We start from the raw sequence: 27,359 nt of genomic DNA, 5'->3' as shown, positions 1-27,359 counted from the left end.
CTTTTTTTCCCACAAATGGAGCTTTCTTTCAGTGGTATTTGATCCCCTCTGCATTTTTATTTCTTGCGCTATAAACAAAAAAAAACTATATTTTTGACTTTTTGCTATTAAACATGTCCAGAAACATTTTTAAAAAAATCAAATTTCATCATAAATTTAGGCCAAAATGTATTCTGCTACGTCTTTGCTAAAAAAAAATCCCAATACATGTAAATTAATTGGTTTATGTGAAAGTTATAGCGTTTACAAATGGCGGTGTATATATACTGGATTTTTTTTTTTTTACTAGTAACGGCGGCAATCAGCGACTTAGAGTGGGACTGCGGCAGGCATTCTGACACTGAGGGGGAACTGACTAACTGTCACTGACATCCCCAGTGACACTAATAGTGATCAGTGCTAATAAAAAGCACTGACACTATACTAATGACACTGGGCAGGAAGGGGTTAACATCTGGGGCGATCAAAGGGTTAATTGTGTGCTGTGTAGTGTGTTTTACTGTTTAAGCACATTCCTTTGTATTCATTTTTGTTACGACAAGGAAAAAAATACTGCAAGTAAGTATTGGAAGTGTATTTGAACTTTTTTAGTCAAATTTGTGAAATTCTTATTCTATGTTTTTACGTGTTCCCATTTATACAGCATACAAAATTGTTTTAAATATTTCTTCCCTTTTATGCCCATGGCACATTGCAAACATTTTTGCGGATTGTCACAGTGTCTCTGTCCCCACACAGACTGGGGACACACTGAACTATCATTATTTAACATATAATGCAGGAGACCAGCGTCTAAGTCTTTAACCCTTTGTTAGGGCAGACATTGTTCAAATCTAGGTTACTGATAATGAAAATCTGTCAGCACAGTATAGACAGGGTTAAATATGGTACACATTAACTCAACATCCACAGGAAAATTCCACAGGAAAATTCACTTTAGGAGTAAAATGTATGAGCAAGTAAAAAGCTAAGCAGCAATTTCTAAATATTTTATGCTATGTCAATAAGAACCTGTAACAAATATAAAGTATTTGTTATCTCAATTCGGTTGCAAATGTGGAAATACAATTTAAATATTCAGTCCTTCTGGGCTTTTGCTTGCAATTTTTCAAGTTGGTGAAAGAGTCCCTTACTCTGTGGTTTATTTTAAAGTTACTTGAGCAACTTCGTTTTTAAATGTGGTTTAATTTGTATTCTCTTAAAACAAAGACGGCTTGATACTGTAGGTTCGGTATGTGTTTATTCAGATATACTAATGAAAAATATTTAGTATTAAGCATGGATTTTGAGGAGAATATAGATTACATGTTTGCAGTCTGTCCCTTTTGCCACTGTATACAAAACATTAAGCTTTCATTCCATTTTCTATCTATTGTAGTACATTATCTCAATCCTCTCTTACTAACCAGCTTAAATTTTTCTTGCTTTCCATTTTAAGAAACACCACCGCAAAGAGCTATGTTTTTACATTAACATACAGAGGGAAGCCTGGCTGCTTTATGGACAAACACATTAGTATGTGGCGTTGATGTGACCTGTACCAGTGGCTGATATTGTATCACACATTTCCAGTGATTGAGGGCCAGGGGAACAGGTCACATTCGTAAATTCTTTAACACCTACAGGCTACAAATTTTTTTTTTTGTCTTGTAGGTTGATCACTTTAGAGTTCATCCGTTTCACCACCAACAGGCAACACATTAAGTTCAATGTTGTAGTTTGTGGTGTCACCAGATCCCAACCATCCGATTGGTGTCCTGTTGAAGGACGGTCTGTCGGTGACATTCGGGTTGAAGACAGTCACAGGCTCAGGTTCAGGTCCAGCATCAAATTCAGGCATCTGAAAGGTCATCAGTTTTGATGCTTTTTCATACCCTCCAAAAGGCATTGCTGTCCTACAGGCAGACGATAATATAAGCCCAGTTAGACTAAAACATTTTATTAATTTCACAAATATACTTAAACATTTTTAAAGAGGTATTACTGCTTTTATTATATACAAAATGACTTAAAATGTATGGCTAATTAAAACCAGTCACTTTTGTTGGATGTCATGACCTGCAGCTTTGATCACCTTTTGCCTTCTTATGACGAGAAGTGATCCCATGATGAGCGGTATGGACTCATAGGGGTTTATTTACTAAAGCTGGAGAGTGCAAAATCAGACTCACTTCTGCATAGTAACCAATCAGCTTCCAGGTTTCATTGCCAAAGCTTCATTGAACAAGCTGAGGTTAGAAGCTGATTGGTTTCTATGCAGAAGGGAGTCTGATTTTGGACTCTCCAGCTTTAGTAAATAAACCCCATAAAGTCTATTGGAATGCTTACTGCCCTTTTGTATGGACATTGCAGCAGGGAATATGCAACCGCACTACATGGCATGTGGTCTAAATAGGACCACTACAGGGAGGTGGAGTCAAGACTTATTGTGTAGCCTCCCCTGATAGTTTGCCCAAAAGTTATATAGTGAAAAAAGCTCATGAAATGAATTGCAGATCTGAGAATAATGAGTGCTGAGGTCCACTTTCCTGCACATAAATTCAGAGAAAGCATTGTCAACAAAAGACACAGAAAATAACTGAATGTTTCAAATCAATTTTGGGTAAACAACAAGTATAAAAGGATACAAATAAAACGTATTCCAATAATCACTTTTCTTAAGGATAATAAATTCACTACAGTTAATCCTTCCTCACAGTTAATGTCCTCCGTACCCCATATTGATTCAGGTGTGTTACTCTGCATTCATTCCAGTTCCAGGAAACCATTTAATGACCTGTGCCCAAATGTAATTGCATATTCAAGATAATGACATGAAAGAATTCTAGCTTTAGAAGGTATGCATTGTATGCTGTCTACAAATTACAAATGATCCTGTAGTCATGTAGAAAAATGTATGAATACTCTCCATCTAAAGTGCAGCATATGACAGACTTAAATGGATGTATAGGCCAAACATTTTTAGTGTTGGATAGAGCAGAGAAGGGTTATACCCATGGCAGTTTATTTTTTGCTCTTTCTTGTTGGGAAGATTTCCCTTCTTGTCCTAAAGATGCAACAGGAAATAAGAGAAAATCTCTCAAAAGTTAGGGGCATTCCCCTCTTACACTTCTGTCACTAGAACATGTGTCCTCATTGGGCCAAATAACCTCACAGCTGTTGGGAACTGTAAAACTTTGAATCTCCCATCACTTTCTGTCACAGTCAAAATAGTCATTAGGACAAATGGAGACCGTGAATCAACCCAGCATGGACACACCGATATAAACTTGACAAAGGCTCTAATTTTTCCCTAAAGGTTTCGGCTATACATGCGCTTTAAATTGAATGATACAATTAAGGAATCGCAAAATGTCTAATACAAAATGTCTAATACAAAATGTCTAACCAGCAACCTGTGATACATTGTTTCGTAATAAACACATGCCATCTAATATGTATGCTTTGTAATGGCTTGGATTGGTAAAATTAAGACTGTTGTTCTTACCTATTAAATGATTTGTATTTGCAAAGATCAGCCTTGCTACCATATTCCAACAAGTTGACATTAAGTTTAGTTGCCTGTTGTGGGTCAATTCCCATGGCTTTGTCCCATGGAGAAAGGTAGGTCTTAAATATAGTGATCTGTTTTCCACCTTCACTTCCTGGCTGTCCTGACTGACCATCTGAAATGATACAATGGGTAAACCATGAAATAAAGTATTTTTGTCAAAGAGGGGCAAAAGGCAAACAGAGAAATATAAATTTCTTCCAGAAAAGCAAAAACTACAGAAAAGGGAGTAGCAGAATAAAAGGAAGCAAAATTAATGAACAAGGCATAAAAGTAGTACAATAGGACCGGCATAGGGGCAGTGTTCTGTTGGATACCATTAAAATAATACATTTGTATATGCTGCTTCTGGTTGCTGTACAGTAACAATTTACATCTGTTGGAGTGTAAATAAAGCTCTAGCAAGCAGAATTAGGTAGTGGAAAATGCCATAGATAAGCCTTATTCATCCTTTCTGGGGTTGGATATTTGCAGATTTTTAAATTTTAATCACACTCAAAGTTTACTAGTAAATTAGTCCCACGAAACCCTTGTTAGTCCTCTTCTGTATTCCTGTGCTCACACTTTTATGTAGTAGCAGGAGCAACAGTCCTCTTGATTTTCCACCTTGCAATCAGAAAGTGAGAAAACCAATACAGATCTACTTTTTAAAAATTATCTAACCAGCTTCAAAGCATTATGTATACATACATATTTTGCCATAAATTCTGCCCCACAGTCCACTATGTGCAGAAATGATCTAGGAAGGCATCTATTCACTCAGAGTAGGAGAGCATTAAATCACCTGGTGGATTAGGGAAGATTTGTAAATATACAAAAATTTGCATAGTTCAAGTGGAATATCAGTTTTGACATCATGATTTGCTTTTCTCTACTAGCAAGATTTTGCTAGATAAGGAGAATAAAATTATGAAGGATGGAGAAGGACATCCCTTGCCCTGTCCCATCACCCTCCCACAGTCCTGGGACACATCACATGTCCCAGGAGGCTGCAGGACCATTCACAATGCTCTGCACAAGCTTGCACATGTGCAGTGGGAAGCTGGCTCCTGTATCCAAGAAGAAAGGGCCATGGAAAGACAGTGCTGGACCTCAGGCACTGGAAAGTACCTGATTTTAATTGTCAACTACAGTATTTGTAGCTGCTTATTTTTTTTATTAAGCTAAAGTTCCTTTTTAAAGTGTACGTAAACCCTCAAAATTAACTTCTCTTATTTGCTCTCTTTTGGTCTGCTAACTATACCAGTGAAACATTTTTTTTATCTTGTTGATATGTGCACAAAAATACCTGCTGATTCTGTCAGAAATCTTGTAAACTGATAACTTTCCGTGCATGATGAGGGGTTATGAAGATGAGGAGGAGGGAAAAAAATGAGAAAAGGGATGTGATCTTTGTAATCCATAAAAATCTAACTAGCATGGCTGACATTACGTGGTTAGGATGTCAGATCTCAAAAGGTAGAAGCACAATACATTTATATAGTTATACATAGTTATTCTGTACTTGCAATATGTTTTTAAGGGACAGATTTTCCAAATTGTTTGTTTTTACAAATGTACAAAATATGTTTTTCTTTCTCTTGACATATGCTTTAACATGCAAAGTCAGAAATCAGAAAGTTTGCCTTTTACTCATAGTTAGCAGGTTATAACTTGGAAGCAGTCTCTAGCAGGTTCTTGTAATTTAGAAGCAGTCATTAAAGAAGAACTGTAGGAATTAACTTTCTATTTAGATTTGCTGTCTTACAATGGGTTACGTCCAACGAGGTGTATGCCACTTCTCTCTTTTATTTACAACTGACAGTTTTGCTGAGCTCCAGGAGTACAGTTATAGCAACACTCCTGGTGCTCCGACAATGAACCTTTCAGCAACTCTGTAACATGGAATTAGTCTCTATAATGACAGCCTCTTGTAGCATGCTTGCCCCTCTAACATGTCAGTTTCTTACAGCATGAGGTAGTTTCTTATACCCTAACGGTGATAAGAGCTTCTCTTGGGTAAGGCTGGAGTTACAAACTCTGTGAGTTGGGTTCTCAATACAAGAAGGGGAGATATGATCAACATGTATAAATACATCAGTGGTTCATATAGTGAACTCGGTGTAGCGCAATTCACCCTGAGCTCATCACAGAGGACAAGAGGGCACTCTTTATGTCTGGAGGAAAAGAAATGTAATGTCCAAGCACGGAAAGGTTTCTTCACAGCTGTGAAAATGTGGACAAGACTCCCTCAAGAGTTGGTTCTGGCCACCTCAGTGGATTGCTTCAAATAAAGCCTAGATTCTTTCCTAGATACACAGAATATAACTGGATACTAACATTGATAGGTAAAGTTGATCAAGGGAATATCCGATTGCCTCTCGCGGGATCAGGAAGGGATTTTTTTCCCTGCAGGAGCAAATTGGATTGTGCTTTGCTGGGTTTTTTTTGCCTTCCTCTCAATCAACTGTGGGTGTAGGATTATAACTTTTTTTTTCTATGGTTGAACTGGATGGACGTTTGTCTTTTTTCAGCCAGACTAACTATATAACTATGTAACTATGTAACCATGAAAGCAAGGTTACAAGTAATGTTGAAAAGTTGAGTTTTCTGGGTGTAATTAAGATACAAGGGCTAAGGAAACTAGCTTTATCTCATCTAGTAAAATTTGAACAGCTGAAACTAAAATCTTATTAGTTTTGTTTACTGTACAGTAGCAGATTAAAATTCCACTATAGATCACACAGTGTGTTTTATCTTTGGAAGAATTAGGAAACTTCCATTAGCAACCTGAAGCATAAAATATTATAAGTTGGATTTTAAAGGTAAAATTTTATTACATTCCCTGTGTGTTCCAAGCCTGTCCTTATAAAAATGTGCCAAGGGTAATTCCTAGCAGCTACATGACCAAATTCATAATTACTTTTTCTGCTAAAAGAAATGATTGGCAAATGCTAGGTTAAAATCCCATTTCACTAATCAATTAGAATATTATACTGCAGAGGAAAATAGAGACTTGCATTGTGTATGCCAAAATTCCAACTGGGATCGTGTTGCTTTGGGTCCATCACCCAGCTTAATTGCTACGCTTGACTGATACGATGATGAGAGATTAATTAATTCGATTAGGTCATGTTTTAAAACTTTGCTGCTCTTATCTATGATGGCCAAAGTTATAAAGTATCCAAAATGGAAATAGACTGGTTGTGGAAAATAATCTGAACCTGCACATTTTAAAGTGTTCTTTTCATTTGTTTACTGTATTTCTATTGAAACATACAAACATGCATGGGATGATTTTGAGTTATTATAGTTTCAAAATAGTCCATGGATGGGCATATTAAAACAGAGAATAGTATTCCATGAAAAATTAAGTCTTTCAAAAGTGAAGTCATTTCACATAATTGATCAGGATGAGATGCTATTACAAAAATGATGTGATCCCTAGTAGAACACAAATAAATAATGCTGACCATGGCCTACATGCCTGTGCTTTATCCGTGCGATGGTACAACAGGTTCACTTTCATGTGGGCCCTTACAGCACCGTACTCACCTTTTTCCACCACCACCCAGTTCACCACTGTGGGTTAAATACCCCGTACGTTAGGGTATATGGGAACATTTTACTTGCTTCACAATTGGCTGCTAATTCACCATTGCCATCACATAGAAGTGGATAAAGAATCCTTTGCCTTGTATATGCTGCAACTGGGATTGAACAGCAGGAAAGGTACATAAAAGGTGCTGTGGGGTTAGCTTTAACGTGAACCCACATAGACAAAGTGCAGTTTTTTTTAACATTACAACATTAAGGTCTCTGCTCAATGGCCAAGTCTCCAAACATGCTGCCAAGATGGCATCTATTGTTATGATACCATCTGCAGGTTTTGTAATATTTGCATTTGATCTAACTAGCTGTATGAATCACATATACTACATGCCTGCAAACCATTGCAACATAGCAGAAACCTATGATTAGCCTTTTGGACTTCAGCGTGCATTTTCAGCATTATAATGTGAATCACAGAATAGCTCCTATGTCAGAAAAAAGAATATGCATAATTAATATTTGCTGGTAATGCTATAGATCCAAACATCAATAGAGAGATAACTGGGTACGTGAGTAAACTTTACTATTATTTGCAAATATTTGTATTTATTATTTGATTGTGCATTTTTACTTAGGTAGTGTGGGAATATTGCAGCATAAACAGACCCTGGATTTTCATGCAGGGTCTGCTTTATGTTGTGCCCTGCTTCACTGCCGATATGATTATAGTATGCTATAACGCTATATATGCCACACAATGTTTTTATTTTTATGTTTGTGAATACTATAATACCTGGAGTATGCATGCTGGGACATTCTGACAGCTGAGGCTTCAGCACTTCCTGAAGTTTGCCTAATCCTTCCTGCCCCATGCAAGACAATTGGGCAGGGAGGCAGTCCATTATGAATGTAAGGGGTGGGAGGTAGCCTCATTTCCTGGGGGTTTTGACGTTTTGACTGCTAGAACATTCCAATATCTGTCTGTAACAGCATACTTTTGAAAACTAAGTATGTACATGTATTTCTAACATAGGGGGATATTTACTAAAACTGGAGCAGTTGTGCATTATAGCCAATCAACTTCTAAATTCAGCTTATTCAATTAAGCTTTGACAATAAAACTTAGAAGGTGATTGGTTTCTATGTAGATCGGCACCAGATTTTGTACGCTCCAGGTTTAGTAAATGCCCCCCAAGGTCTCCTTAGGTTTTCTTTAGCGCTCCAACCTCTGTATGTTATGTTTAAGTCATCTCAACTTATTGTTCACAATTTACAAATTCAGTAAAATGCTTTTCCAGTGCAACTGATGCATTCTGGTCCCTCCTATCAAAAGTCAAACAATTATTCCAGCTGTGTAGTATACAATGTATAGGTAGCATTGGGAAGTTGAAATTTCTTTTTTTTTTTTTTTTGCAGTACATGCAAGTAACCTGCATTTCAGGAGCGTTTTAGATTTTTAGGAGTTGGAAGTTTAATGTTATATTAAATAATCTATATTCTTGGGTCAGGTGTTAGTTTTACCTGTGTATAGTTTCAGTGCGTATTAGAGATATTATCACAAAATTACCTTTGCCTCCAGAACCATCAACACTTCCGATGCCACCTTGTCCACCAGGGCTACCAGTGCCTTGCTGACCTCCTGCACCACCTTTACTTCCTGGCTTTGGTGGAGGAACAGGTGGGTGCTGACCTCCAGCTCCATGTTGCCCTCCAGATAGACTAGATACCAGATGAACACTGCCTTGTATTAATCCATAGCCACCTCCACCAACACCTGTTTGTCCACCGACCCCTAGCTGTCCTCCAACAGATGGTATAAACTTCTGGAAGTGGTCCTGCAGAAGATACCAGAGTTAATCACAGACTGTTTACTCATAAAACCAAGTACCTATTTGTCATAGATCTATTTTCATACCATCACTCACAGTGGTGTTAAATTAATCGACTGTCAGCATGTAACCTTTAATTGAACTTTATTAAAATCATTTGGGTTTATATAACCCTAATCATTTAAAAACACAATTATGGAAAGCGCTGTTGAAAATGAAATGGTAGGTATTGAATGCACACTTGCATTATTTATTCATATATATTATTCATTTGCTTCATCATTAACAAATTATTTCATTTGGATGGGGGAAAAATAACATACCTTGTATAACTGTAAGCTGCTTAAAGTGTATAATCAGTTAACAGGATCTGATTAAAAGCTGGTAGGTGAAAGAATGAACATTGTTGCCACTGTACCTACTAAGGGTGGTGGTAGCAATGATCGCTAAAGTGATGGCATTAGTTCCAAAGTGGTTTTCATAAGAGCCCAGCGGACAGAAGTATTCCCTATACAAGTTGGGTCCAACGGTCAGGGTGAAGTAGAAAAAGGGTATCTCTCCATTCACCAGTTCTGTCATCACTTTAGCGTTCACTGCTGCCACTCATTCCTGCCTCCTTCCCAATAGCACAGGTACAGTATATCAATAGTCAACCTGCTGTGAAAGCCCCTTAAGTCCATCCAGTTCAACCATAGAAAAAAAAAGTTATAATCCTACACCCACAGTTGATCCAGAGGAAGGAAAAAACCCCCCAGCAAAGCATGATCCAAATTGCTCCTGCTGGGAAACAAATTCCTGCCTGATCCCCCGAGAGGCAATCGGATATTCCCTGGATCAACTTTACCTATAAATGTTAGTATCCAGTTATATTCTGTGTATCTAGGAAAGAATCCAGGCCTTTTTTGAGCTGGCCAGAACCAACTCTTGAGGGAGTCTATTCCACATTTTCACAGCTTTCACTGTGAAGAAACCTTTCCGTGTTTGGAGATTAAATTGCTTTTCCTCCAGATGTAAAGGGTGCCCCCTTGTCCTTTGTGATGACATTAGGGTCAGTAACTCTACACCGAGTTCACTATATGATCCACTGATGAATTTATACATGTTGATCATATCCCCCCTTAATATCCTCTTCTCAAGAGAGAATAAATTCAGTTCCTCTAATCTTTCCTCATAGCTGAGCTCCTCCATGCCTCGTATCAGTTTAGTTGCCATTCTCTGTACTTTCTTCAGTTCCCCAATGTTCTTTTTGTGAATTGGTGCCCAAAACTGAACTGCATATTCCAGATGAGGTATTACTAATGATTTGTACAGGGTAAAATGATATATCTCTCTCTCTGGAGTCTATACCTCTTTTAATACAAGAGACTCAAGTCTGTTTACACCCTCCAGTCCAGGGTGAATGGAAGGCCCGCTCAGGTCTGCCTGAAAAAACTGTCAGGCAAAACTGATCAGACCCATTGTGTGAAAATGGCCTAAATACTTCTGTGATATAGATTCCTTCACTGTTTGTGTGCACTATGCAACCACTGAATACATTCTGACATACTGTTTACATCTGCTCCCAAACCAGTGCAAAACTGTTTCTATTCTCTTTTCATTTATCCCTACTGGTGAGTGCTGTTCTTTGTACCCACATCTGTTTATGTTTTTTTGGGAGTACCCCAATTCTTTGCAGCTGCAACACTTTCAGTTCACTTGGATGCTACTGTTTACTCTAAGCTCCAAGAGAATTTCTCATATTGGAATATTGGAACAATGTTTACTATTTGCTGTGATCTGTGAACTATAAGGCTACATTCAAGGACGATGGGAGGTGGAAGTTTGTTGTATTCAGAGGAGGTTAAACGCCTCCTCTGGATGCAGCTGTCCTCTGTGCTATGGCTGTATACAAACTGGCCAGTTAGCTGTGGTCAGGTTTTTGTGCTCAGAAATTCCACAGAAATGCCATCCATGGACACACACTGTATGTGTCCAGGGTTGGCCAGAGACTCAAATTGCATGTACTGCTCAGATGAGCGGTTACATATGAACAACAGCAGTGGCAGCCATTGATGTGTCTGTACACATCTGACAGCCATTTCTGACAGCTGCTGCTGTTTGCACACACACTGGAGATTTAGTAAAACTGGAGCACTCAAAATCTGGTGCAGCTGTGCATGGTAGCCAATCCACTTCTAACTTCAGCTTGTTCAATTGAGCTTGACAATAAAACCTGGAAGCTGATTGGTTCCTGTGCAGAGCTGCACCAGATTTTTTGTGCTCCAGTTTTAGTAGATCTCACCCACTGTGCACCGTGCATGCAGCATTTAGATCCACTTGCAAGAATCTACTGGTTCTTGCCCCTGGCCTCCTATGTGCGCCTGTGTGAATGTAGCCAAACTGTGTATTAAAACCACATTACAGTTTAGAATTTATGTTAAACTGTTGTATTATGAAGGGAGAAAGTCATACATTATATACAGTAGCTGGACGTAGACTATTATATTTTTTATTCCAAATACCAAAGACACGCATGGGCAAATCCCCCTTTCCAGGCTATTGTATTCTGAAAATTCACACAACAGCTAATTAATTTGCACAGAATGAATGTACAGTTTTAAGTTACTGGCTTGGTTATTTCCAGTATTGGAGTTTCAGATCCAATTTCAGCAGATAAGATTTCAGCGTACAAAACTTTAACTACTGTACATGTATTGCACACATTTGAAAAATTAATGAATCACCAGAAATACTCAACATAATCTGCCCCTTATGCAAATGATGGAGCATAACAAGATTCTAAGGCTGGCCATGTCCTATACTATCTGATTCTACAATCTCCTTTAGATTTACTATTAAAGAGGTTGTAAAGACCGAAGGTTTTTTTTCCTTCATGCTTTCTATGCACAAACTTTCTGTGTGTAGCATTCCCAACCCCCCTAATACTTACGTGAGCCGCAATGTGCACAAGAGCCTTGGCTCTCAGGAGACTCTCTCTCCTCATTTGCTAAGACAGCAGCAGGAGCTGTTGTCAATCACAGCAAGTGAGCCAATGAAGAGAGAGAGGGGGTGGGGCTGAGCCGTGACTTTTTGTGTGAATGGACGTGCAGAGCAGCAGTTCAGGAGTGAGCCTACTTGGGTGCCCCCAGAGCAAGCTGCTTGCTCTGGGGGCACTTGGCAGGAGGGAGGGTCAGGAGCGTCATCGGGGAACCCGAGAAGAGGAAGATCCAGGCTGCTCTGTGCAAAACCATTGCACAGAGCAGGTAGGTATAACGTGTTTGTTATTTTAAAAAATATATTTTTAACTTTAATATCACTTTACCAACTGTATGTAGTACAAGGACTGGCATGATCTGATTTGTGATTTGACTAGCTGAATGGATTTCTTAGGTTTCTCCTCATATTACATAGTTTTTGTAAGTTAAAAGAGATTGTACTGAGATTGTGCAATTAGAATGTATAGGGTATGACCAGATTAAGAGGGAGATTTAAGCCTTTGACTCCTGCGCTCTTAAGTCAAAAGAGCTGAAGCCAAGGGGTTACAGAGAATGCCAGGCCCTGCAGTTTGCCTGCACAGGCAGCTGGAAGACCTGGAAAAGCTACCAGAAATGGGATCAGTGATTATGGCATTCACTAAATATTCACAAGTGTAGCTTACTGATGCATGTGTTTTAAATTACAGTGGTTGATTCACCCGCAGCAAATGTTTGGTAAATGTCACATTCACTGCTTTATAAATACATTTTGGAAATATTATCACAGCAATGTTAATAGTAAAAAATCTTATCACATCAAAAATGCAGTTCCTTAAAGGAATTTGCAACTATTTCAATAGACCAAATCATTAGTGTTAAAAAGCCTGTTACAAAAATAAATGATTCACAAATATAATTGAAATTTGCATGTTCTAAGAACTGTGAGGCACTTTTAAATTTGGTTATAGCACAATCATATTGTGACATTAATAATAGGGTAAAGGCTAAGTTCAGGAAGTATATTATACCATAATTATAATATATATAACATTAGCGGGTCTGGGAATGTTTTAGAAAAAGAAGATAGACACTTTATTCTGCTGTGAGAATGAATGTTTATCACCCACTGATATGCTGGAATAATTAATTTGATTTGTAGCTGGTGAATGTTTTCATGATTGCATGGAAGTGCCATCTTTATGTCCATAGTACATATACCATGCCAGCATTTACCACTATACCTTGTCCCGCATGCATTCTTGCATCTCATAAAGAATACAACAGATTGTCCAAGAAAATTGCACCCAGCAGATCTACTAAACTTCATTTGGGTTCCTTAGATTGCCAAAGTATATAAGAGTTGGACAGGCCAAAGTTTTTGTTTTGGATAAAGTAGGCAAGGATTAAACCTTGGGAGAGCTATTCCCAGTTTAATGGGAAGATGCTGTGATTAGACCTTTTATTATTTTAAGGTCCACCTTGGAAGGTGAGAATGTGTCCACTGGGGGTGGTGATGGTTACACTGAAATATATATTCATGGCATAAAACCTTTATCAAATAAATGCTGTTTTGCTGCTTTGCCAACTGGAGGAAATTTCCCTTCATTTTGTGTCTTGGATGCACATCAGGAAATCTACCCAAAATGAAGGAAATGATTGTCCCATTAGATGACTTACTCTTAGCTCTTGTTCTGGTGACAGTTCCACAATTTTGGTTTCCCTGTCAGGTAGGGCCCATTTGTAGCTTTGTATTGCAGTAACATTTGCATTTTGAATGGCACCCTAACGCACTAAATCAGGGAACATACAAAAAGAAGTTTGGCTGGTTTAGCAGGGTCCGGCTGCATTTTGATCTGTGTGTAGCCCTCCCTGTTCAACAGAAGTCAATTGTTAGATTGACATCTGTTGAACAGACACTCTGAAAAACCTTTGATTAACGCATTGCAGCCAATTGGATGCAACACTGACAATGGAGAGTCCTCGCTGAAGAAATACAATGGGAGAAATCCTGCAGCTACCTTGCCTGTGTGGATGCAGGAATCTGTTATTGCCGAATGAGAAAAAAAAGAGGAGCCATGTATATCCCGCATAAGTCAAGGCACAATGCACCATAATATGTTGCCTTAAAAATTTTGTGAATCGAAACATCCAATTTTGGGTTAATACACGTGCATTAACACAGGGCAAAAATGTAATGGAACCTTTCTGTCTCAGTGACTGTGTTCACCAAGACAAATAGAGCGTGAATTTCCCGAGCAAGGACACAGGCAGCAATGAAAACCCTTCCCAACTCTGTCTAAACCTACAAAAAAAAAGTTTTGCCTTTACATACTTAAAGTTTAAATCTAGGCAAACAGCTAAATATATAGATGAAATTCATATAAGGGAGCTCTTTTACCTGACAAAGATTTACATAACTCTGATCTCATTTGTTTTTTTTCTGCTGCAGTTATGTAACACTTATAGGTCTCCTCTCCACCCTCACCCTCAAACTGAGGAAATAGAAGAAGTACATGCAAAGAGCTTATCCCATGTCACTCTGCTCTCTCCTCCTATTAGCATACTCATTACACTTCAAAAGTAACTCCACTTTTGTTGAGAAAAAAACTTTCCTACCTTTTGTTATTCTGAAAAAATAGCTGTGTGTTTGTCTTTGTTCATGTGCAAAGTGAATGCAAGTGGGAGTGACTTTCATTAGTGATCAGCTGCTGCACTTACAGGGTTCTAATGAGGAAAGTGGCAGGGTCTAAATCCCTTTACTTTGGGAGTATCAAATCAAAACTGAAAAGTTTGTTGCAGGGGACGCAAGAATGCCCAAAATCGAATTTCTACTTTAATACAGACTACTGGGAAAATCAGTGAGCCAATCACACAAGTAGGAAATTACATTTCTGTGGGGCGTTCCATACACCAACTGTGTACAGAATGCCTCCAGGTTGCCATATTACATTGCTTTTTACAGAACATTACAGCACTGCAGATTAAAAAGGAAAGGTCATTTTTAATAACCATATAGTCCAATATGGCTTGTGTCACAGTTTTATATTCTATATTATTTTTTTAGTTGCGATATGTTTTGACAAGGAAAGCGGAGTTACCCTTTCAGCATAACTGCATTAGTAAATAGGTAGGAAAGTATATCATATCTACTTGTTTTTAAACTTTTTTTTTACATTTATTCAGTTACTTTCTGGTTTCCATGCCTAGGCAAATGGTGTCACACGTCCCAGCAGTCTTCAGGAGGGGAGAGAAGATTCTCAGCTCAGCCAATGCCTGAGCTAAGAGAAGATTAATTTCAGGAAGCAAATGCTACATGTACCATCTGCCCTTACTCAAGATGGCCATTGCCAGAAATGCCAGAGGGTGTTTTTCAAAATGATTTCTTAGCATGGAGACATGACTGGATGGGTGAGTTTGCTTTGAATATTAACAATTAATTAAATAGCATTTTTGGTTTGTGGTGCTCAGATACAGTGCGGTTTCACTTTAAGGATGTCTTAGGGAATATGGAGCTGTATGAATGTACATCTGTGTAGATTTCAGCTTTAAATATTATTATTATTATACAGGATTTATATGGCGCCAACAGTTTGCTCAGTGCTTTACAATATAACGGGAGACAATACAGCAACAATACAGTTCAATACATGAGGGATTTGAGGGCCCTGCTCCTTGGAGCTTACAATCTAGGAGGGAGATGCTAGTGGTACAAAAGGTAGTAACTGGGGGGGATGGACTGGTTGGAAGAGTAGAAGATTCCAGTATTAGCTGAGGGCAGGATAGGCTTCCCTGAAGAGATAGGTTTTCAGAGATCGCCTAAAAGTGAGCAGAGTAGGCAATAGTCTGATAAATATGTGAGCACAGTTTAACTTTTACACGTTTTCTGATGGTACATTTACTGTCATGTGAGCACACAATAGGACAGAGCTGGATGGATGTGCTTTTGAATTAAAATTACAGTTCTTCTTAGATTAGCTCTTACTCACGTTTTTATTATTCTGCATAAAGGGTTAAAATGTCAGGATAGAAATATAGGAGCTCCAAGCTTGATTTTTTAAGATACAAGTTCTGGGGTTCTCACTCTAAACATTATCACTAAGGTGCAGGTGACTATCCAAGTATGCTGCCAATGAAGTCCAGACTTCTTATATGCATGCCTTTTTCAGGTCCGTGATTCACGAAGCAGCAAAGCAAACATTACAATGATAGACTCTGAGCTTGCAGTTTTAAAAATCAAGTTGGCTGCTGCAGTTTTTCATTATATTATCTTTAAAGGTTTCCTTTAAGAACAATTCATTTTCCGAAAATATGAGCATTATTTTTTGCATAACATTTGTGCATAAATGACCTATAAGCTTGTACATCTCACTACAGACACCACAGTGTAAATGCAGCCTCTGAAGAGAAAATCTGTAAACCAGCTTTCCGAACAGCTGTTCCAACATCTAAATATAGACAAAAATGCAAGAAGTAAAAAGCTGGAGACTCATTGGGATTATATAACCCTTTGAGCTTAGAGGCTTAACCAGCAAAATAAAATACACCAGACAGATCAGAGGAAAAAGGTGCAACAGACCAGTAACCTGTCCTGTATCTAACACCCTGCAAAGTATATTAAAGGTATAGCTTAACCATGAATAGGCTCCCACTAGAGTCATTCTGTACCAACCATGATGCCCGAATGTTGCTTTTTAAGACAAAAAAAAAAAATTTAAGCCACTGTAGGTTTTTTTTTTTTTTAAAAGACAATATACTATTTTCGTTTTCTGTTTTTTTGTAACATATGTCAGGGAAATGTGTTGAGCTAAGCAATCAACCTGCAGTATTTACTTATTCAATATAAAACTTAATAATAAGAGTTTGCAAAATGAAATAAAATACAAACTATTAAAAGTAGGCTGCCATAACTGCATTTTCATTAGTTGAAAATGTTTGTTAGCTATTACTAATATCTACTTTAAGTTCAAAGGGTGACACAATAAATTTCCTAGCTTCTTTTTCTTTAAAGGGATGATTGAGCCTGCCATGTGTGTTTCTATTTCCACCATCCTGATGAACAGTCCTGAAACATAGCAGGAACCCTTCTAAATGTTACTGTCTACCAACAACACATGCCAGTTGAGTTAGACAACTCTCAAGGAGGACCTTCTGTTTAAGCCTCAGTTCTTAGTCTCTTAGCATGAAGCTTGTGATCTAAATTTAATACCATTTTCACACTGGTACAGAAGAGATAGGTGGGAACCCTTCACTCAAAAAAGGGCTTTGCTACTATAAATATCTGGATGACTTTCTAATTTGAATGGAAATGAACCTGCTTCATATCCATCTTGAATTAATACAAAAAGATGTTACACTCTTTCTGGTAACAATAGTCCCTTTCTCCTGCTTGATAGTAGCAAGTGTTGCTTTTCATATTCTGTTATCATACACAGTTTGCAGTTTTGGGGTTGTTTCTGATGCATTGGGTGGCTATTACAAGGGTTCAGGTAGTAGGTAGAAGGCACCTGATTGTTTACTCTACAATAGCGATGATTTAAAGTATATGTAAACCTTCACCTTGTAAAGCAACCCATTCAGTTTAAAATAGAAATCAAAGGGAAAATATTTTTGTACAGATATTAGACATGTGCACGCTGTAGAGTTTCATTTTTGTTTTGTTTCATATGCATTTGTTCATTGAAGAATTTGTTTCTTCATATTTGTCATGTTGATTCATTTTCAGAAATCATTTCGTATCTTCGACATTCATTTCGTATATTCGTTGGTCTGGGTGGATTCAAAAAATGTTGCATTTTTTTCTGGAAGATTGCTAAATAGTCTATATGTTACCGAATTGGATGGATTTGAGTTGGAAGAATTACATATTTTTGGATGCTAATCCAACCCACCAGGAGAAATGGCATGAGCTGATTGAACAGTATTACAGGAGTCAAATGCATGCAACTTAGCAAATGGAATGAAATTCGAATCCATTCGAATTCCCCAGCACACCATTCGTCGTCTCATTAGGAGCATGCCCCTATATTGTCAGGCATGCATACAAGCACATGGGGGCCATACAAACTACTGAGTACTATTTTGAGTTGCTGCAATGAAATTTCAGCAAAATGGACTAGCCTGCTGCAACATTTTTTCACTTAGATATTTGGGGTGTCTGAATTCAGTCCTCTGTAGGTTTACAATTTTCTTTTCCATCAAACGATGGGGCATACTTATGTTCCTAACACATTACCCAGTCCATATCAGTATAGATATCAAGCATGATATTTTACCCCATTGAGATCTGATGTGTTTTCAAAGTGTTTCTTTAATTGTTTTGAGTAGTGTACTATCGCATCATGTGACGTCATCTGAATCAAACTAATGCATTCATTAATTTCATTATAAAGTTTTTACGAATTCGTTGACATTCGTTAGTATGTCCATTCAAAGATTCATATACAGTACACCCGAATCTCCATAAATTAAGTTTTCATCCAAAAAACAGATCGAATAGAAATGTACATGTCTAATAAATATATAAAAAATTATATATACCCTTTTTCCCCCTTTTTTAAGTGATCACAAACCCTCTGTTCTCACAACACAGCTGCATAAGGAGCTCAGAGGGGAGAAACAGCATACACTGATCTTCATGCCTGCGCAGGGGGGGGGGGGGGAGCGTGTCATCAGAAGCCTGATCATGGGAGGAGAGCAGGCTGAGTTCCCAGTACAGCTAGAGAACTGACTATGCTGCTTGTTGTGGTCAGTTCTATTATTAAAGCAGGGGGGACTGGCAGTAACACCAGGGATTTTTACACAAAGAAAGCAATACAGAGAGAACAGGGTACTTTTTCATGGTACATCAGGCACATATCAGGAATATGAAATGTTGGGTTTACACATTCTTTGAGAATTAAATTACTACTTTTGTACCACCATCATGCTAGAATCCTGGAGGGCTCTGGTGCAAATTAAATTGGCCCACATACAAACATATATCTGCCCCTGTCCCTTCCTCCACAGGAGATATATGACCAACTGTGTAGCTACTATATCACTGAATTTCACTAGAAGGGCTAAAACGACTATCTGTTTTATATAACATGCCAACATAATGTCATTAGATCTAAATGGAAGATGGATACCAGGTTTCTTTGGAAGGAGCTGCTGAAGGTAAAATCTGCAATTGCGGATTTTGGATTCAGAAACTTCTGACCAGAGATGAATGTTACATAAGATTTTCATGGTGATAAAGCACACAGCCATCAGTTGTAGAAAAGGGTAAAAACAACCTTATTTGTAAGCTCTCATTTTGGTTATGATTATTATCTAATATATATATATATATATATATATATATATATATATATACTCCACTCTTTTGATCTGAGTATAGGTAAACTAATCTCCATGTGTTAAGTGTGCACCATGCTGTGAACTGCTACAAAATATGCTATACAAATAAAAATTAATAGCTGAAGGTCTGTGTTAATTAGATTCCTTGAACCCTTTGCACACTTGCATAGCTGAAGAGTAATTATAGCGTGCGCCTTCATGCTTTAAAACACTGCAGCATAAATACATTCCAGCCACGTCATATTGGTATGTTTGACCCCAAGTGACCATTTGAGAACTCAAAATGTTAATGATAAATATGTAAAATTGCTGTGTGAATATCTTAATGTTTTACATCCTTACCAAGGAGTTGTCACTGAACACATCTGGATTGTTCTCATAGATGAATTTTTCCACTCTCTTTTGGCGAAGCTTGAACATTTTGGAGCCTTTATTGCTCAGTAAAGAAAGCTCCTCCAGCATAATGTCCCTGGGGACACTGATCTTCTTCCCTAAGTTTAGCCTGGAGCTATCTTGTTCTTCTCTTGAAGCTAAAACAATAACAGTCGTAGGATGTTAAATACTGCTCCTTAAAATCGTATCCACATATTACTGTCAGTAAAAAACATTATATTGTGATCCAAGCCTTCAGCAAATTCTGTAAGATTATCATGGTATTATCATGAGATTATATGGATTTCAGAGTCATTGGATAGTTCTGTTCTCTAATGTCTCAGTCTGCACTGCAGGAAACATCTCCTTATTCATTCCCTTCGGTAGCAACACTGATTTCTGTTTCTCCCTGCTCTCAGCGGTGTCTATCCCGAAAATTAAATAACTGTTTTTGGAATTAGGACAGTGGTCTGGGCCTCCAGTAGTTGTGGACTGCTTTTATTTTGATGGCTAAGCAATAATCCCACTGTCAGTTGAAATAGATGGCAAATCTAGATATGACATGTATATTATGAAATTATAGTGTATTTCTGCCTTCTCTTTTTTCATGTAATATCTTTTAAATACTCTTTTCTGATACCTTTGCTAGTGATCACATGACCAATTTTCCCCTTCCGTAAGCAGAACTGATGTCCCTATGCATCACTGTAATTCATAGAGGATATGCTGGAAATGAGAATCACAACACTGCAGTAATTTGTGTATCCATGTAAGGCTGATGTCAAATGGGCTATTCTGCTGTTAGTGAGACATCACTAGAAGCAAGGCTACCCAGGACAGGTGTTCAGTTACTTCTATGGAATTTCTCCTTCACTAACCTGAGATGCTACCTAATCTCACTCAACTACATTAAGGGAATCCCATTAAAACAAGTTAGGAGCAAGTTAGTGATCCTGTCGCTGGTGACAACTGGATTGCTCATAGCCCTTTAAAAAAAATGATGTTGCAGTTGCAATAGTTACAAACAAACTTCGGTGATCAGTATATTGCCAAAAGTATTGGGACACCCCTCCAAATCATTGAATTCACGTGTTCCAATGACCTCCATGGCCATAGGTGTATAAATTATAACACCCAGACATGCAGACTGCTTCTACAAACATTTGGGAAAAAATGGGTCACTCTCAGGAGCTCAGTGCAAACGTGCACAAAGCAAGGTCCATAAAGACATGGATGAGGGAGTGGAGGAACATCACTGGCCGACACCTCAACCTGATAGAACACCTTTGGGATGAATTAGAGGAGAAACTGGGAGCCAGAGCTTCTCGTCATACATGCCAGACCTCACAAAATCACTTCTGGAAGAATAGTCAAACATTCCCATAGACACACTCCTAAACCTTGTGGACAGCCTTCCTAGAAGAGCTGAAGCTGTTATAGCTGCAAAGGGTGGGCCAACTCAATAATGAACCCTACGGACTAAGACTAGGATGCCATTAACATTCGTGTGTGTGTAAAGGCAGGCATCCCAATACTTTTGGCAATACAGTGTATAAGGTGGGTTATATTTTCAATGTTTTTTTAACCATTTAATTCAATTCTAATTCTGTATAGTGTAAAAAGGTGTGGATTTGTGATGCTAAAAGGACTTATGGCTACAATTTATGGCACTGTTCCTGTTTGTGCTGTCCAAATTTAAAATTGTCAGGTCTAAGCAAATATCCAGAGATGGAGGGTTGCACATTTTGAATTCCCTAATTGGTGCCATGGTGGGGAGAGTTTTTACAGAAGACTTTATTTTCTAGGCTAGTTACATAATATCCGGTCTTAGATGGAAAAATCACACAGAGGTGCTAATGCAGTTGTGCTGTGTAATTTCCAAACATTCCTGGGAAAAATTACATATTGTTGGATGGTAAAACAGTATATACAGAAGTAGGCCTTTCCAGTAGGCCAGTCCTGTCAAATTACTTTATCATCAACTTTTGTTAAAGCTGTAAGGTTAGACTGCAGCCAGTTGCAGTTCTTATTGCCTGTTGCGCACTTCACAAGTGCATACATGGAAGCCACTGACATTTCCTACAAGTGTGATAGTGGAAGGTGGGTGGTGGGGTGATGATAACTGAAAAACTGCCCAGTAATCTAAAGGAATGTTTATGATGTCATTGTGCCATTAAGGAACAAAATCATGCCTGTGCTGTGTTTAATATGGGGTCATTGATAAAGGCTAAAAAGTATTATTTTAACCCATTTCTATATACCCTATTACTGTGCAAAGCTTCCCAATTACACAAATAACATAGCTAAAAATAAATTGTATATATACTTACCAGTTATTTCCATGATGACTTTTGTGGACTTTTTCCTCTTGTTGGGTGCTGGAGTTCCTGATAATGGCATTATGAAAAAGCTTTGCTTTGATTTTTCTTTCTATTGAAGAAGAAATAGATTAATAATTAGTAATTCAACACATATTTAATATTAAGGACAACAATGCAAAGTTTATCCTACTGACAAAAGAACATGACTTTTATATTTGATAGCTCCAGTTTGTGAAAATATCATATTGTTGAGGTTTTTTTTATCACACTTACTCTTTAGATAAACCTAAAAGGGTTGAGCAATATACAGTAAAATAAATTAAAGGGGCAATTTATAATGCAGCAATATGACGTAATCATGACCTTACAACGGCTTTCAAAAACAAATACTCTCACACATTTAAAAATCACAGTGTTCCACTTTACATATGTAAAGGGTAGAGCTGTGGAAAATACCTCTGGGAAAGCAAAACTAGTTAAACATTCTTTTTAAATAATTTTCAGTAAGTGTTAGAGGTCTAAATAAAATATGTAGAAATGTTGGCAAAAATGGTTGGCAAAAATGATGAAGTGACCACCACAATAATGACATGTTAAATCTCTTCCTCTTCATGTCTCCTGATGAAATCATTAAATGAAAAACATATTGGAGGTAAGAACATTATCATGCATCAATGTCATCATGCAAGGCAGTAGATACTGAATGCTGTACGCATCCAAAAGTGTTGTTTGCAATATTATATCTCTCAAATTACTAATAGAGTGAACATAACAATATCCACAAACGATAAACACGTGATCACCTCCACATACTGCACACTGATAGTGAACACTTCAAAACATATCACAGTGACTTATCAAGTGATCTCCTCCAACTAGTGAAAAGAGGATAATTACCCTTATACAAATATGACAGGCTTTATACACATAGATAATGGCACTTTCCAAACTTTCTATTCCTCTTGCTTCCACTCTTCCATATTCTCTTGGAGTAAAGGGGAGATATTCAGCGGTATGTATTAAATATATAGACTTTTATTAAGATATCTTACATTAAAATTGAAGACATTCAACTTCCAATCCTCAGAGTAGTATAGATGTAGTCCCTGGTATGGAAAACCAGCATGTTCCCACTTTCAAAATGGCCACGACCGCACTTCCGGTTTGCGTGAGTGCGTCAGACATCACGTGTTCCGACGCGTTTCATCACTTCCTCGACTTTTTCCTCAAGGCCCAAGGGATTATTGAGAAAAGTTGATATATATATATGTGCCACATGTTGCTGTCAGGAATGGACTGGCCAGCAATGGTGGGACTCACCTGCCTTTTGATCTGCAGTACCAGGGCTGGCCAGCGGATGCTCCCAGCAATCAGAGACTCAACTTTGCAGCCAGCTAACACCTGGAACTGATTATGCTGGGGTATTTAAGGGATGGCCAGACCCACAGACTCTGCCTTGGTGTTGTGTTTGTCCTGGGCCCTGTATCCTGTTTCTGTCCTGCATCCTGTTTCTGAACCGCTGCTGACTTCTCCTGCTCTGATCCCGGCTCGCTCCTGACCATCCCTCTGCCTGACCCTCTGTACCACGCTGCTTGCTACCTGTTCTGATCCCTGGCTTGTGACCCTGACCATCCCTCTGCCTGACCCTCTGTACTACGCTGCTTGCTACCTGCTGAACCTGGCCTGTGACCCCGACCAATCTCCGCTTGCTCCCCCTGTACCTACCTGCCCTATTGATATTGACCCGGCCTGCCTGACGACGCTTGCTTGTATGTACTGTTATCTGTGGGTGGTTGGTTTGGTTTGGTTTGGTTGCACTGTATTGTGTTTTAGTATTGCACTGCGTTAATGTTTGTATTGTTAGTGTTAATAAATTATATTGTTTATAACTTATCTGAGGTCTGCGTTTCCCTGCGTCAGCCACACACCTCTGGTCACACCTGGGAGCCCTGACATTACACCAAGGCCAATCCTGACCAGAAGTGGCTGCACAGGGAAGCCATCTTGGCTTGTTGCTGGGAAGGATGGATCTGGATGAGGTTGTGTATTTATATCTGCTAGTGTTTGATGACAGGGAGTATGCTTATCAAACTCTGAAGGAGTATCCCAGGGATCAACTACTAGAATGTATACGGCTCGCTCATGTTCTAGTAGATTAGGGCACAGAGTTCTCTGAGGTGCAGCCTTTGATTGAGGTTTGTGCTGAGTTGCTTTCATCTGGTTCCCCCGAATGCAGGGATGAATTTAGTGCAGACCAGGTAGAGTCCCTGGTGTGGTTATTAGAGGATGATGTGGGTTACTTTCTGGAGCGTTATTCCACATGTTCACCACAGACAGTAAGAGATTGTATAAACGCAGTGCAGTCATTGACCAGACAGGCTTTGTGTAAGCTCAGCTTTGTTCAACCCCTACTGCAGACATGGACAGACTTGTTGCACCCAGCCTCAGTCAGCTTACAAAAACCCAGTCCTGCTTCTAACTCTACTCCTGTATTCCCACCAGCTCCTCCAGTTACAGCCCAGTATACTTGGCTATCTACCGCATGTCAGTACCCTGTTCCCACTCGCTGCACCTATCCTGCCTTTAACCCTGTAAAAAAGCCCTCTGTAGCAACTGCTCCCTCCCCTGTTCCATCCTCCAGTTTTTCTCTGTCTCCAGCTGCTCCATTCGTTTGCAGACCTGCGTTTACTTGCAGTGCTCCAGTAGTTAAAACCAGAAAAAAGCGAAAATTCTTTCCAACCAATACCATCCTGCTAGTATCCAAACCGGTGAACCTGCCTTCCGTGACTCAGCCTGAAGCCTCTCTTCAGCCGGATGCCTCTCTTCAGCCGGATGCCTCTCTTCAGCCTGATGCCTCTCTTCAGCCTGATGCCTCTACTCAGCCTGAAGCCTCTACTCAGCCTGAAGCCTCTACTCAGCCTGAAGCCTCTACTCAGCCTGATGCCTGCATTCAGCCTGATGCCGCTACTCAGCATGATGAACTGATCCAGCCCGACGATCCTATTAGGCCAGTTAACTCGATGCCCGCTGTTGATCCAGATGATCCGGTACCTGACTCAGAGCCCGCTGTCATACCTGGTGACCCGGTGCCCACTGCCTTGCCAGATGACGCGGTGCCCGCTGGCAAGCCAAATGACCTGATGCCTGGTGACCCAGTGCCCGCTGTCATACCTGGTGACCCGATGCCCGCTGTCGAGCCAGACAATCCGATACCTGATGACTCGGTGCCCACTGTCTTGCCAGACGACTCGGAGCCCGCAGTCTTGCCAGACGACTCGGTGCCCGCTGTTCCGCCAGTCGACTCGGTGCCCGCAGTCTTGCCAGACGACTCGGTGCCCGCAGTCTTGCCAGTTGACTCGATGCCCGCTGTTCCGCCAGACGACTTGGTGCCCGCAGTCTTGCCAGACGACTCGGTGCCCGCAGTCTTGCCAGACGACTCGGTGCCCGCAGTCTTGCCAGACGACTCGGTGCCCGCAGTCTTGCCAGACGACTCGGTGCCCACTGTCGTGCCTGGTGACTCGGTGCCCGCGGCTTCGTCTGGGGGCCTGAGACCTGTTGCTCCGCCTGAGGGCCCGAGACCTGTCGCTCCATCTGGGGGTCCGGCGCCCGCCGCTCCGCCTGAGGGCCCGAGACCTGTAGCTCCGCCTGGGGGTCCGGCGCCCGCCGCTCCGCCTGGGGGCCCGATGCCTGTTGCCCCGCCTGGGGGCCCGATGCCTGTCGCCCCGCCTGGGGGCCCGATGCCTGTCGCCCCGCCTGGGGGCCCGATGCCTGTCGCCCCGCCTGGGGGTCCGATGCCTGTCGCCCCGCCTGGGGGCCCGATGCCTGTCGCCCCGCCTGGGGGTCCGATGCCTGTCGCCCCGCCTGGGGGCCTGAGGCCTGTTGCTCCATCTGGGGGTCCGGCGCCCGCCGCTCCGCCTGAGGGCCCGAGACCTGTCGCTCCATCTGGGGGTCCGGCGCCCGCCGCTCCGCCTGAGGGCCCGAGACCTGTCGCTCCATCTGGGGGTCCGGCGCCCGCCGCTCCGCCTGAGGGCCCGAGGCCTGTAGTTCCGCCCGGGGGCCCGAGGCCTGTCGCCCCGCCCAGGGGCCCGAGGCCTGTCGCCCCGCCCGGGGGCCCGAGGCCTGTCGCCCCGCCCGGGGCCTGTCGCCCCGCCCGGGGGCCCGGTGCCTGCCGCCCCGCCCGGGGGCCCGGTGCCTGCCGCCCCGCCCGGGGGCCCGGTGCCTGCCGCCCCGCCCGGGGGCCCGGTGCCTGCCGCTTTGCCCGGGGGGCCCGGTGCCTGCCGCTCCACCTGGTGGCCCGATGTGCCTCTGCCCGGAGTCCAGCCCGATGTGCCTCTGCCCGGAGTCCAGCCCGATGTGCCTCTGCCCGGAGTCCAGCCCGATGTGCCTCTGCCCGGAGTCCAGCCCGATGTGCCTCTGCCCGGAGTCCAACCCGATGTGCCTCTGCCCGGAGTCCAGCCCGATGTGCCTCTGACCGATGTGCCTCTGCCCGGTGTGCCTCTGCCCGGAGTCCAGCCCGGTGTGCCTCTGCCCGGAGTCCAGCCCGGTGTGCCTCTGCCCGGAGTCCAGCCCGGTGTGCCTCTGCTCGGAGTCCAGCCCGATGTGCCTCTGCCCGGTGTGCCTCTGCCCGGAGTCCAGCCCGGTGTGCCTCTGCCCGGAGTCCAGCCCGGTGTGCCTCTGCCCGGAGTCCAGCCCGGTGTGCCTCTGCCCGGTGTGCCTCTGCCCGGAGTCCAGCCCGATGTGCCTCTGCCCGGTGTACCACTGCCCGGAGTCCTGCCCGGTGTGCCAGTCTTTGATATCCCGCCAGTTACCAGACCCGGGCGGTGGAACATTTTTCCCAGCTAGGACTGTTTGGAGCGTCCTGAGGCCGCTCCTTGAGGGGGGGGTACTGTCAGGAATGGACTGGCCAGCAATGGTGGGACTCACCTGCCTTTTGATCTGCAGTACCAGGGCTGGCCAGCGGATGCTCCCAGCAATCAGAGACTCAACTTTGCAGCCAGCTAACACCTGGAACTGATTATGCTGGGGTATTTAAGGGATGGCCAGACCCACAGACTCTGCCTTGGTGTTGTGTTTGTCCTGGGCCCTGTATCCTGTTTCTGTCCTGCATCCTGTTTCTGAACCGCTGCTGACTTCTCCTGCTCTGATCCCGGCTTGCTCCTGACCATCCCTCTGCCTGACCCTCTGTACCACGCTGCTTGCTACCTGTTCTGATCCCTGGCTTGTGACCCTGACCATCCCTCTGCCTGACCCTCTGTACTACGCTGCTTGCTACCTGCTGAACCTGGCCTGTGACCCCGACCAATCTCCGCTTGCTCCCCCTGTACCTACCTGCCCTATTGATATTGACCCGGCCTGCCTGACGACGCTTGCTTGTATGTACTGTTATCTGTGGGTGGTTGGTTTGGTTTGGTTTGGTTGCACTGTATTATGTTTTAGTATTGCACTGCGTTTATGTTTGTATTGT

The 27,359-nt window shown here is 41.4% G+C and overlaps 1 protein-coding gene across 1 annotated transcript in view; it reads right to left on the bottom strand.

Annotated features, from left to right (window-relative positions):
* Nucleotides 1-1,223: 1,223 nt before the first annotated feature.
* Nucleotides 1,224-27,359, bottom strand: part of MYOZ1 (myozenin 1) — a 45,520-nt gene continuing 19,384 nt past the window's right edge. The window contains exons 2-6 of the mRNA XM_089680197.1: nt 21,905-22,004; nt 19,545-19,732; nt 8,649-8,916; nt 3,488-3,665; nt 1,224-1,895 (exon numbers count right to left, since the gene is read on the bottom strand). Of these exons, the coding sequence (XP_089536323.1) occupies nt 1,664-1,895; nt 3,488-3,665; nt 8,649-8,916; nt 19,545-19,732; nt 21,905-21,974 (936 nt within the window). The 5' untranslated portion in view covers nt 21,975-22,004 and the 3' untranslated portion in view covers nt 1,224-1,663. The remainder of the gene's footprint in view (nt 1,896-3,487; nt 3,666-8,648; nt 8,917-19,544; nt 19,733-21,904; nt 22,005-27,359) is intronic.

The sequence above is a fragment of the Staurois parvus genome, unplaced genomic scaffold, assembly GCF_062004578.1.
Source record: "Staurois parvus isolate SC_StPar_1 unplaced genomic scaffold, SC_StPar_1.0 ptg000236l, whole genome shotgun sequence".
Lineage (NCBI taxonomy): Eukaryota > Metazoa > Chordata > Amphibia > Anura > Ranidae > Staurois > Staurois parvus.
This window is presented reverse-complemented; position numbering and strand designations above follow the sequence as displayed.